Source organism: Mauremys mutica, chromosome 21 (genome assembly GCF_020497125.1).
Source record: "Mauremys mutica isolate MM-2020 ecotype Southern chromosome 21, ASM2049712v1, whole genome shotgun sequence".
NCBI classification, from domain to species: Eukaryota; Metazoa; Chordata; order Testudines; family Geoemydidae; genus Mauremys; species Mauremys mutica.
Genome location: NC_059092.1, coordinates 20,061,069 through 20,074,111, shown reverse-complemented (window position 1 = coordinate 20,074,111; position 13,043 = coordinate 20,061,069). Strand labels below are relative to the sequence as shown.

General features: G+C 46.6%; 1 protein-coding gene across 1 annotated transcript in view; it reads right to left on the bottom strand.

The window, feature by feature from the left end:
• LOC123354514 (claudin-16-like) overlaps positions 1-12,700 on the bottom strand; it is a 40,234-nt gene extending 27,534 nt beyond the window's left edge. Inside the window, exons 1-3 of the mRNA XM_044996631.1 lie at positions 12,587-12,700; positions 10,648-10,750; positions 7,974-8,138 (exon numbers count right to left, since the gene is read on the bottom strand). Coding sequence (XP_044852566.1) covers positions 7,974-8,138; positions 10,648-10,750; positions 12,587-12,700 — 382 coding nt within the window. The remainder of the gene's footprint in view (positions 1-7,973; positions 8,139-10,647; positions 10,751-12,586) is intronic.
• Between the last annotated feature and the right edge of the window lie 343 nt (positions 12,701-13,043).

Genomic DNA, 13,043 nt, shown 5'->3' with positions numbered 1-13,043 from the left:
GGCCACCTTAAAATCTGCTATTGTGTGGCCAGGGAGGTTGAAGTGTTCTCCTACAGGTTTTTGTATATTGCCATTCCTAATGTCTGATTTGTGTCCATTTATCCTTTTCCTTAGAGACTGTCCAGTTTGGCCGATGTACATAGCAGAGGGGCATTGCTGGCATATGATGGCATATATTACATTGGTGGACGTGCAGGTGAATGAACCGGTGATGGTGTGGCTGATCTGGTTAGGTCCTGTGATGGTGTTGCTGGTGTAGATATGTGGGCAGAGTTGGCATCGAGGTTTGTTGCATGGGTTGGTTCCTGAGCTAGAGTTACTATGGTGCGGTGTGCAGTTGTTGGTGAGAATATGCTTCAGGTTGGCAGGTTGTCTGTGGGCGAGGACTGGCCTGCCACCCAAGGCCTGTGAAAGTGTGGGATCATTGTCCAGGATGGGTTGTAGATCCCTGATGATGCGTTGGAGGGGTTTGAGCTGGGGACTGTATGTGATGACCAGTGGAGTCCTGTTGGTTTCTTTCTGTCATAGGGCATAACCATATGCATGAAAAGTTATTGCTGTTGAGTTTTCAATTTCATGTGCCAGTTTCTTTAATATACTTGGATGCAAATTACCCAGGCTTCCCAATTTATTCCCATTAACTTTGAATTTTGATATCACCTCGGATGTGGTAATATCTAGTTCCATATTCTCATTCCCATTAGCCACCTTGCCACTATCCCTAAACTCTTCATTATACTTAGCCAAGAGGTATCTTTCCTTGCTAATCCATCTAATCTTCCATTCCTGGTAGGCTTTCTTCTTTCTCTTAATCACCGATTTGAGATGCTTACTCGTGCAGCTTGGTCTGCAACCCTGCCCTATGCATTTATTCCCCTTCCTTGGGATGCAGGCTTCAGATAGTTTCTGCAATTTTGATTACAAGTAATTCCAAGCCTCCTCCATATTCAGATCCTTGTGTTCTTCAGTCCAGTCCACGTCCCTCACCAATGCCCTTCCTTTTTTCAAGTTTTCCCTTTTGAAATTAAGGCCCCTAAATGCAGATCTATTTTTGTTTGTCCTTCCATTTAGTTTAAACTAAATTAACGCATTATCGTTCGAACCAAGGTTGTCCCCTACAACCAGTTCTTCCAAATGGTCCTCTCTACTCACCAATACATATTATTTGGTGCAGAAATCTGGGAGCTATCCGTTCCATGGAAATCTACACCCCCGCTAGAGTGTGTATCACGTCCTCCAGTCTATATCTAGGACATGAAAGTCTCCCATAATCACACATAATTATATAGCTGACTGTTAGCTTCACTGGTATCAGCACTATCTTTCCTCTTACGGTCCATTCGCCTACCCACTGCTGGTCCTTGCTCTAGTTCTTGGTCCTTTCTTACTTGTTTTTCCTTCCAATAAATATTAGAATAAGGCATGGAAATTACATGAGTATCTCCTGTCTCCTCTGAGTTCCTAATTTAAAACTCTTTTAATCAGTTATGTCAACCTCCTTCCCAGAAGTCTATTTCCCTACCTCCTCCGACGGAGTCCAGTTCTCTGTCCATGAATGCCTCCCAGTGAGCGAACATCCCAAAGGTGCCTTCACTTCTTGGGCCATATGTTGATCATCATAATCTTACTTCGTCTTCATTCTCCTCCTCTAAGGACAGGTAGAATCCCACTGAAGAGTCCCTGAGCCATTTCTTTAAGTGTCTTCCCCAGCCTGGTATAGTCTTTCTTGATGTGTTTTACTGAGAATGTATCAGTCGCATTTGTTCCTATGTGCAAGCAATCAGTGGATTCTTTCCTGTCCCCATTAGGCTCCTCTTCAACCTCAGGTTCACATCCAATATTTTAGATCCCAGCCGACAGCACACTTGTCTCTTCTCCGCATCAGCCCTGGGTTACAAGCCTGACTGTTCTTAGTAGGGCGTCCCCAATCACATAGACCTGCCTCTTCCTGGTGTTGGTGTGGTTCTCCAGCCTACTTCCTGTTCTTTCTGGCTGCAAGTCCTCTCATCTTTTTTCCCCTTTGCATTCTTTTGTGAGTCATCCTGTGTCCGCCTGGGGGGCTGGACTCTGACTATCGCATCTGATTCTTCCCCTCTTCTTATAGGAAGACTCTTTCCTTATTCTGACTCTTCTCCTATTCTTCTTTCTGGCGCATCGTTTCTGTTATTGCCTGATGTGCCCCGTCTTCATTTTCCAACTCAGCAAACCTGTTCCTGAGCTCTATTTCTCCTTCACTAGCCCGTCTTTTCCTCTGCCTGGTTCTCATAGTCACTTGCGTCCACTGGTCACTTTCCTCACCCAGCAGTCACCTCTCAGATTTCTCCAGCCTAGCTTGCATCTGCGAGTGTTAACTTTTGCCTTCCTTGCTTTATCTGGTCCAATCACCTTCAAACCTCAACCATAGTTTCCACCTGCATCTCCAAACCTCAGATTTTCTCTTCCATCAGGTCTGTCAGGTAGCACTTCATACAAACAAAGCTCTTTTTCGGTACCCGTTCCACAATGATGTACATCCCGCAGCTTCCACATCTGTTCATCTTTACTGTCTTGTCCATTCCTTAGGTCACTACCACAGCTGCCTTCCTCTCTAAGCAGCTGTCAAGGGAAAAAAAACAAACAAAAACAAACCTAAGACAAAACCAGACTACCGCACAGTTCCCCCTGCCCGCCCAACAAACTCAAACTCCCTTCAGCCCTGTTTCCTGGCATCTGCGCCTGTGCCATTAGCTGTCTGAATGACATCCTCATTTTCTCTGAAAGTCAGGAGTGCCATAATCAAGTGCACACTGTCTTGGAGAATTTTGCCAAAAACCACCTCTACACCTTGTTTGTGAAACGTGAGTTTACTAGGGACACCGTAGAAATCCCGAGGGACTCACCAGGGATTTGTCGAAGGTGGCAGCAATAGGCAATTGTGCTGCACCCAAGGATGTACGTGGGGGTGCAGCAATTCCCGGCGTCTGCCAATAGCGAGGTGATTTATTAAAGCCGTCTCTAGCCTGGTAGTACCCCAATAACACTTCTGAATAGAGGGCCTGATTTGCCTAGTCCACAAAGGCTCTGTTGGCCATTGATCAACTGAAGATGCATTCCCCTCAGCACTTCTGGAAGGTATGTGTTCCCCGCCTCTGTAAAAACAGAACTCTTCACAAAGCTTGAAGCAGGGACTGGCAGACTGGCACTAACAAAACACCAATAGTGATTCTGGGGGACTTTGCTCCCTTGACTCATGAAGCCGTACACTGGCCACCTCGACAGCATCAGGGAAAGATTCAACTACCAGTACACAAGATACAGAATGGCAGCTGAATGTACTTTGGTAGATTGAAGAGATGCTGGAAGTGTTTACTCACTAGATTGGATCTCAGAGAGAAAAATATCCCAATGCTTGTAGCTGCCTGTTTTGTCCTGTGAGACAAAGTGGGGAAAAGTTGCCCCCAGATTTGGGGGCAGTGATGGAGTGACCAACCAGGCACAACAGCTATTACAGGACCCCCCCCCAACATAGAGCTATTGGTTGAGACGTCTTTGAAAGGGCACTTTAGCTGTCAGCAGTGTTCTGTGCTGGAGTGTTCTCTGGGCCTGGAACTTTTGGTGCTACTAGGAATTGTGCAGTGCTTGCTGTATATTTATAAATATGACTGGGTGTCTTCCTGAAGCTATGAATTGTGTGACATGCAGCCAACGAAGTGGATATTCACACACGAAAGCTCATGCTCCAATAAGTCGTTAGTCTATAAAGTGCCACAAGTCTCTTTGCTGCTTTACAGATACAGAGTTACACGGCTATCCTTCTGATACGTGATTCTAAGTGTACATTTACAAATATTGTTTGTTTTGACTTAGCACTATGCACTCTAAACATTTGATTATCTAAACATAGTACTTTATTGGATGGAAATAAACCATGCTGAAAAATCAAAGTGCAACAAAACCCATATGCAATGTTATACACATTTTTTAAATAATGGGATGAAAATTTAAAATGAGAGAGGAATTAAACATATACATCCATTTGAATGAACAAATATAGTCTGTTGTGGCCACACATATCCCAGTGGTGGTTCCCACAGATCAGTTTATGTGAAGCTGTGGTTTTTCTTGCTCTCCTTGTAGCGTGAAGTGGTAAACGCAGGAATACATGATGCTGTGTGGTATGTTGGAGGGTGTATGGCGAAGTAATCATGGAGTTCTCCAAAGAATGCAAAGGGCAGAGAATCGAGGCCTTTTGGATCTGTAGCTCAACTTGGGTCTGCAGCATTTGGGCTTGCTCCGTGAGAAATCCCAGGCTGTCCCTGCTTATTTCCCTTTCTTTGTCCTGTCAGGACTCGTGGGCCTTTTTCCTGTCCTCTCTTTCCTTGTCCATGCTGTCAGTCACGTCAAGCCCTTTGTTCACGGGCCAATGAAACACTGGCTTGAAGGCTCTCACAGCACATATTCTTCCTAGTCCTCTTCTTTCTCCTCCTCCTCATTGTCACATGGTCTGTGGGTCAGAGGAGGGCACCCCTCAAGGTCACCATGCCAGAAGCGGCTGGAGAAAAAAAGCTGTACCACTGGATTTAAAGTTACAAGGAAAAGGGAAAGAGACGTTTCAAAGCTCCCCTTCTCTTTAAATACTTTTAATAAGACTTGCATATAGACACCAGTTTTGGAGCACCTCGGTACAGCACCCTCTCCAGCCCCAGCCATGGTGAGTATGGGCCTGTCAGGGGTGAGGTGGGGAAAGATTTTCTGTTGCATGGAGCTATAAAATTTCGGTCCCTAATTCACAGGCGTAGGAATATAGGCACTATGTTTCAGAAGCAGTGATGAATTTAGGTGATATCTAAGGCCTGAGGGTCACAAAGCACAGAGGCCACGGATTGTTCTGACGTCCCAAAGCCACCCATTCCTTGTTTACCACAAGCCTGTTAACTGCAATGGTGCCCGCCAAACTCATCATGGAAAAGTGTTCTGCCTCGGATGAAGAAATAAGGCAGCTATCCTTAGAAACTTTGGGAGGGAACTGCAGATTATCTCCACCTAAGTTTCAATGAGATCTCGCAGGAGAATAAATGTCACATAAACAAAGTGTTCAGTGTTCCCCACACCCGCCTAATGCAATAGGGGAATGAAAAGCAGATGCCAACTCTGTCAACTCTGTTGTACTGTGTAGCTGGGTGGTTACCCACTACTGCCCTGAGGGATTTAAAAAGCTGCGCTGGAGAGGGCTGGAGCTCTAAAAACTGGGCTGATTGGGAAAGTAATTGCAGCTGGGCCACACCCCAATTAGGCCACATTGTAAGGAAAAACGTCTTTAAACACTTATCCCAGTTCCCTTTCCCTTCATCAGGCTCATCTGTGCTCACTTGGTTGGACTGGCCAGATTGTGGCAGAATCTTGAGCAGGTGAGCCAGGTGCCCTGGTTTGTCTACTTTTTGCTGTTCGTGGCAGCATTCTATGTCTCTAATGGATCCACAGTAGGCTATTGGCTGCTGATAGGATCTCTGCCAAGTCTGGCAGGCAATTCATTGTAGAAATGGCTGGTCTGCACTGCAGCAGCCGATCTATTGTTGTGCTCCATGGCCTTGTGTTATGCTGGGAGCAGTTCCTTGGCTTTCACAAAGCACTGCTGTTGATACCTGTTGGAGCCCATCACCTGCATCCCCTGTCCAAACCTATTCATAGATGTCCCAAGAGATCAAATACTTTCATCTACTCTAGGCAGAAGTGCATCTAGTACTTCTCTGAGAGCATGGAGCTGATCTGGTCGGTGGGCAGTTGCACACAAGAGAGGTGGCGCTGAAGGAGTGGTGGCTTCTGGGCTCTGTGACCCACGGATGGTGGAGTTTAAAATTTTGAACATAGTGGTATTGTCGCAGGGAAAGGGGCATTGTGGGATAGCTGCTGGAGGACTGTTAGGGTCGACACAGCTCATGCAGTGTTTACACTTGCACTAAGTAGGCCTTCCAGGGAGGTGGTTTTACTGTTTTGTCATAAATATTGTGTTGCTATATAAGTAGGGGCATTGCCAGCAGATCGAAGGAACGTAATAATTCCCCTCTATTTGATATTGGTGAGGCCTCATCTGGAGTACTGTGTCCAGTTTTGGGGCCCACACTACAAGAAAGATGTGGAAAAATTGGAAAGAGTCCAGCGGAGGGCAACAAAAATCATTAGGGGACTGGCGCACATGACTTTTGAGGAGAGGGTGAGGGAACTGGGATTGTTAAGTTTGCAGAAGAGAAGAATGAAGGGGGATTTGATAGCTGCTTTCAACTACTGAAGGGGAGGGTCCAAAGAGGATGGATCTAGACTGTTCTCAGTGGTACCTCATGACAGAACAAGGAGTAATGGTCTCAAATTGCAGTGGGAGAAGTTTAGGTTGGATAGTAGGAAAAACTTTTTCACTAGGAGGGTGGTGAAGTAATGGAATGGGTTATCTAGGGACGTGGTGGAATATCCTTCCTTAGAGGTTTTTAAGGTAAAGCTTGACAAAGCCCTGATGATTTAGTTGGGGATTTGTCCTACTTTGAGCAGGGGGTTGGACTAGATACCTCCTGAGGTCCCGTCCACCCCTGATATTCTATGAATGGGGCAGCTGGAGACAAATATGATTGCTTAGCGATTTACAACAACCTATTTTTGTAATGTAGACCAGACCTTGGGTTTCTATGCAAGTCCCACTCAATGATGCTATCCAAAATCACTGTATAGAAGAATATACGTGTGTTTATGTATATGTATTATCATCGCACTCTTATCATCCTCACTATTCCCAACTCATCCTTTTTAAACCCAAAACTCACTCCACCCACCCAATGCTATTTCACTCACCCCATCCACCCTGCCCCACCCAATGCCATTCCATTAGTCTCTCTACTGCTGCCCTACATCAGTGGTTCTCTAACAGAGGTACGTAACAGCAGAGGTCTTCTCGGAGGTGTATCAACTCATCTAGCGATTTGTCTAGTTTTACAACAGGCTTCAGAAAAGCACTAGTGAAGTCAGTACAAACTAAAATTTCATATTCCCAATGACTTTAGTTGAAGGTTTCTAACCACTAGAGAAATGCAGTTCTGGAGCAGCCTTCCAAGGGGAGTAGTGGGAGCAAAAGACATATCTGGCTTTAAGACTAAGCTTGATAAGTTTATGGAGGGGATGCAGGTAAGTATGCCCAGTGGTCTGAGATGGGATGTTAAATGGGCTGGGATCTGAGTTCCTTGGTGCTGGCTGGTGAGTCTTGCCCACATGCTCAGGGTTTAACGGATCACCATAGTTGGGGGTCCTGAAGGAATTTTCCTCCAGGGAAGATTTGCGTAGGCCCAGGAAGTTTTTTTGCCTTCCTTTGCAACATGGACCACGGTTCACTTGCTGGAGGACTCCACAATTTGAGGATTTCAATAACAGACATAGTTAGAAGTTTGTTACAGACGTCGGTGTGTGAGATTCTGTGGTCTGCATTGTGCAGGAGGTCAAACCAGATGATCATAATGGTCCTGTCTGACCTTAAAGTCTGTGCATCCATAACGTCTTTGTACAGCTCTATTTACTATACAATGATGTGTAAGTACCATATTTATATTGCAATTGATTTATTTTATATATGTATGGTAAAAATGAGAAAGTAGCAATTCTTCAGTAATTTTGATGTCTTATTTTGCTAGCAAGTAGTTTTAAAGTGTGTTGTAACTTGAGGGTACGCAAAAGAAATCAGACTCTTGAAAGGGGCATAGTAGTCTGGAAATGTTGAGAGCCACTGACCCACAGCAATCAATTCAACATCCTCTCCCTTCAGTTGAGTCTATCACATACAGTAAAGTTCTATCCTACCCATGACACACCACAGCATCACCATGACCTGGCCCCGTCCCACTCAATATTCTTCTAGCCTATCCAGCTCCACCAGCCCCAGCTTCACTCAGTCGGCACCACTTCCCAGGTCCAGGGTTTGTTATTGACAAGGCAGATTGCTGGTGCTTTGGAACACTTACTTCCAAGGCCAAGAGTTAAGCCAGCCATGTAGCACATCTTCAGTTTAATATGGGGCGCTTCCTTGAGAAACTTGATGCAGTCCAGACCCAACAGCAGCATAATCAAAGCCAAGCCCGCCAGAATGTCTGCTGTGATCAGCAGGGCTCGCGTCACCACGATCTTCACTGAGAAAAGCGAACAAAGCAAAAACTGGACAGCTCACAAGCATGACAGTATGGCTTTGACTCCAAACACCTTGTATCACTCTGTGTTAGGCGTGCTGCTGTTCCATGGGTAACACGTGTGCTATTGTAAACCACAGATGAGTGTTTGTTACAGGTCCCCCTGTGAGTCCAATCCAAAGAGGATATGAGTCTGGTACAACCCCCAGCTGCAAAAAGCCTTGGCTTGGTCTAGCTTAGCCATGGAGACCCCTTGTTCAATCCTAATGTGTTGTCTAAGGCCTGGTCTACACTACGGGCAGGGCCGGCTCCAGACCCCAGCGCGCCAAGCAGGCACGTGGGGCAGCCCTTTCCGGGGGGGGCGGCATTTGGCTCCGGCGGACCTTCCGCAGTCATGCCTGCAGGAGGTCCACCGGAGCCCAGGACGAGCAGACCTGCCGCAGGCATGCCTGCGGCGGGTGCGCTGGTCCCATGGCTCGGACGGAGCTCCACCGGAGCTGCGGGACCACCGCACCTGCCGCAGACACTTCTGCCCCGGCCGCGGGACCGGGGAAGGGCGGCGCAGCGCGCCGCCCTGCTTGGGGCGCCCTATTGTATAGAGCCGCCCCTGACTACGGGGGGGTCGAACTTAGTTCGAATTTCCTACTTGTCCAGACGCCGCGGGATCGAACTCCGCGGCTCCCCCGTCGACTCCGCCACCGCCGTTCGTGGTGGTGGAGTTCCAGAGTCGACGGGAGCGCGTTCTCGGAGTTTGAACTATCGCGTCTAGATTAGACGCGATAGTTCGAACTCCGAGAACTCGAACTCTCCGCGTCGACCCGGCGGGTAATTATGCACCTACCCTTAGGCCTGATCTACACTGGTGGGGGGGGGGTCGAACTTAGGGCAGGTCTACACTACGGGGGAAAATCGATATAAGATACGCAACTTCAGGGCTGGTCTACACTAAGGGGGAAAATCGATATAAGATACGCAACTTCAGCTACGTGAATAACGTAGCTGAAGTCGAAGTATCTTATATCGATCACTTACCCGTCCTCATGGCGCGGGATCGATGTCCGCGGCTCCCCATGTCTACTCCGCTACCGCCGTTCGGGTTGGTGGAGTTACGGAGTCGACATGAGCGCGTTCGGGGATCGATATATCGCGTCTAGATGAGACGCGATATATCGATCCCTGAGAAATCGATTGCTACCCGGTGATACGGCGGGTAATGAAGACGTACCCTTAGGTACGCGACTTCAGCTACGTGAATAGCGTAGCTGAAGTCAATTTCACCATGTTACGCAAGACACAGGTGCCTGAATTTCAGAATAGTTATTTTCCCTTTCCACCACACTTAAAACTTTGGGACGTCTACCAGGCAAATACGTACAATGAAGTGTGACTATACAGGTAGCACAGCGCTGTTTGGACGCATGGTTTAATTGTAATGCAGCTGATGCAGAGTCAACGCCCACTGTCGACATCGATGTATGAGACATTGGTAGAACTCGTATGTTTAGATAAGGCCTTTGTTCAGGATAATGACAAGAACAATTAAAAATCATCTTAAATTGACTGTGGCAGCTCCTCTGCTGGTGTAAATTGTCAAATCTCCGTTGGCATCATTGGAGCCATGGCAATGGACACCAGCTGAGATCTGCGCAACCCTTTATCTTAATCCGTAATAGTCTTCGCTTTCGGTCTGGTTGGGGGCGTGACCTAGTGGTCATGCCCGCAACCTCTGATTGCCAAGGGCGCTGTGGGGAGGGGAGCCCGGGTCCTTTGTGCTACCAGTATTCTGGCAAACAAGGTTGCTTAAGGCTGTCCTCCCTTGGCCACTTCCTCTCATCCTTCCCTTGGGTCAGCTTAGTCCAAACCAGTTCCATGTTGGGAAGTCCAAACCAAAATACATATGAGGGGGCAACAAATATCCAGGGTCCACAGATGGAAGAGAGGGGTCTATTTCCTCTCTGGTTGTCTGGGGTGGGTCCTCCTTTCCCTCAGGTAGTGCCCCTTTGGGCAGGTTTGTCAGAGCCTTTAGTCGTCCCTCTGCTCTGCTGGAGCTGTGGGTGCAGATCTGCTCTGCTGCCCAAATGAGCTAACTTCTTGTCTTTTAATTCCTCCAACAGATGGAGCATTTGCTGCAGATTTTGGCGGATGGGGCTGGCTGAACCCAAAATAATCTCTTAACCCCTTCTTGCCCAGGGTTTTTATACCCCCATTACACAATCGAAGCTTTTAATACTGTCTAAATGTGACTGCTAATCAGAATCTAAACAACTAAAGGAAAAGAGGTGACATGTTTTACTTCACTTTGGGTTTTTAACGTTTTAAATATTTTTATGTGTGTTTAGTTAAAGGTTAAAGTGGATTTTTTACTGCATTGGTTGTTAGAGTGGGAAGAGGCAAACTATATAGCTCAATGCAAAGTCCAAATCACAATGACTTGCTTAACGTTGTAACATAAGTTTTTGTAAAAACACCCTATTCCCGAACACCCACTCTCATCACAACAAGCAGGACTCACATGGATGGCCTGCTAAAATGGAATCATACTGGTCACAAGTCCTGATGCCATCCTGCACGTTGGTGACACATTCCCGCCACAGCCCCCGGCATTTGAGGCTGACCTAGAAGAGGAAGAAATAAATTAGAGATAGAGACACACAAGCAAAAAAAAATTCCATGATCCTCTGGGGCTAGCCTAAACGAATGGGGAGTGATCAACGGTTCAATGCACGGTTGGTCCTGGAGACAGTTTTGTTCAACATCTTCATTAATGATCTGGATGATGAGCTGAATTACACCCTCAGCAACTTTACAGATGACACTAAGCTGGGGGAGTGGATGCGAAGCTGGGTATGAGTGAGCAGTGTGCCCTTGTTGCCAAGAAGGCTAACGGCATATCAGGGCATATTAGGACATTGCCAGCAGATCAAGGGAAGTGATTATTCCCCTCTATTTGGCACTGGTGAGGCCACACCTGTCCAGTTTTGGGCCCCCCCACTACAGAAAGGATGTGGACAAATTGGAGAGAGGCCAGCGGAGGGCAACGAAAATGATTGGGGCTTTGGGCACATGACTTACAAGGAGTGACTGAGGGAACTGGGCTTGTTTAGTCTGCAGAAGAGAAGAGTGAGGGGGGATTTGATACCAGCCTTCAACTACCTGAAAGGAGGTTCCAAAGAGGATAGATCCTAGGCAGTTCTCAGTGGTGGCAGATGCTAGACCAAAGAGCAATGGTCTCAAGTTGCAGTGGGGGAGGTCTAGGTTGAATATTAGGAAACACTATTTCACTAGGAGGGTGGGGAAGCACTTTAATGAGTTCCCTAAGGAGGTGATGGAATTGCCTTCCGTAGAGGTTTTTTAAGGCCTGGCTTGATAAAGCCCTGGCTTGGATAATTTAGTTCGGGATTGGTCCTGCTTTGAGCAGGGGGTTAGACTAGAAGGCCTCCTGAGGTCTCTTCCAACCCTAATATTCTATGCGCTGCCAGACAATTGTGACACTTTGAAAACTCTGTAGATCACTGGCACAAATCTGGAGATGGAGCAGAAAAGAGTCATGAAAATGATTTGAGTGCTGAAAAAATACCTTGCATTGAGTCTCAGAGCTCAATCTGCTTAAATGAGCAAAAATAAGCTTAAAAAGTGACTTGACAATAAGGTATAAATATCTTCAGGAGGAGAAAATGCCAGGTTCTAAAGGCTTTTTAATCAAGTGGAAAAAGATGTTACCAGAGTCAATGGCTGGAAGGTAAAGCCAGACAAATTTAAATTAGAAACAAGGCACACGTTTAACAGTGAGCGTAGTAGTATAAACTACCAAGAGGAGTGGTGGATTTTTTATCTCTTGATGTCTTCAGATCAAGATTGGCTGCTTTTCTTGAAGATACATGTCAGCCAACACAAGTTCCTGGGCTCAACACAGGGGTAACTGCGTGAAATTCTCTGGTTGGTTCTAGGCAGGTCAGACTTTGATCTAATTGTCCCTTCTGGCCTTAAACTCTGTGAACCTATAAAATACATGAAACATGTTAAATGCAAAACACTGTCAACAGACCATATGGTGGATAAGATCTACCCATCTATGCCCCGTCCTTGGGGCATCTTCAGCTTCATGGGGTGCAGCCATGGGGCAGAGCAAGGAGAGGGAAGAGATGGTATGACCTGTGCCTTTCTTTGCTACAGCTGTGAACCATCAGGCCAGTGATTTCATGAGCCTGCCACAATTTTTGCTACATTGTGAAATATTCTGCAAATTCTAAGCTTGCATTAAAAAAAACCATTAAGTTGATATCTATTTCCATGTAAGACACAGCTATGAAAATATATGCAGATGTTCTGTGGCCCTATTCATGCAACGGGGCAAAAAAACCGGACACCTTTAACTGATACTTCATAAAGTAAAGCATCTCCGTAGTCACAGCACTGAACACTGAGCAAAAGACTGTGCTTTTTCTGCTCACCTCCAAGCTATCATCAGCATTAACCATCCAGCAATCGGTGCAGGTGGCTACGACGAGGAGGAGGGTGGAGAGGAGACCCAGGCAGAAAGCCATCAGCTGGAAGATCACAGTCATCTGGAACACTGCAGGACCCCAAAGCACAGTGGGTTGACATTGACACATCACCCCTGAAGAAAAGTGAACTACCCGAGTCTAGCCTGGCACTATTTATACATCCTGATCCCCAAAGTAGGAACTATTACATTCCCCACCATTTGTGGTGCCCACACAGTACTGTTTAGAACCAAGGCTGAACTCAAGTGATGGAGAATGAAGTCCTGGCTCAACTAAAGTCAAGGGCAAAATACCCCTTGATTTCCATGCGGCCAGCAGTTCGCCCATTATTTCCAGAACTGTAGTGCAGGATTGCAAGCAATCTCTAATAGGCAAATGTCAAACAAAAGTTAGGTAAACAATT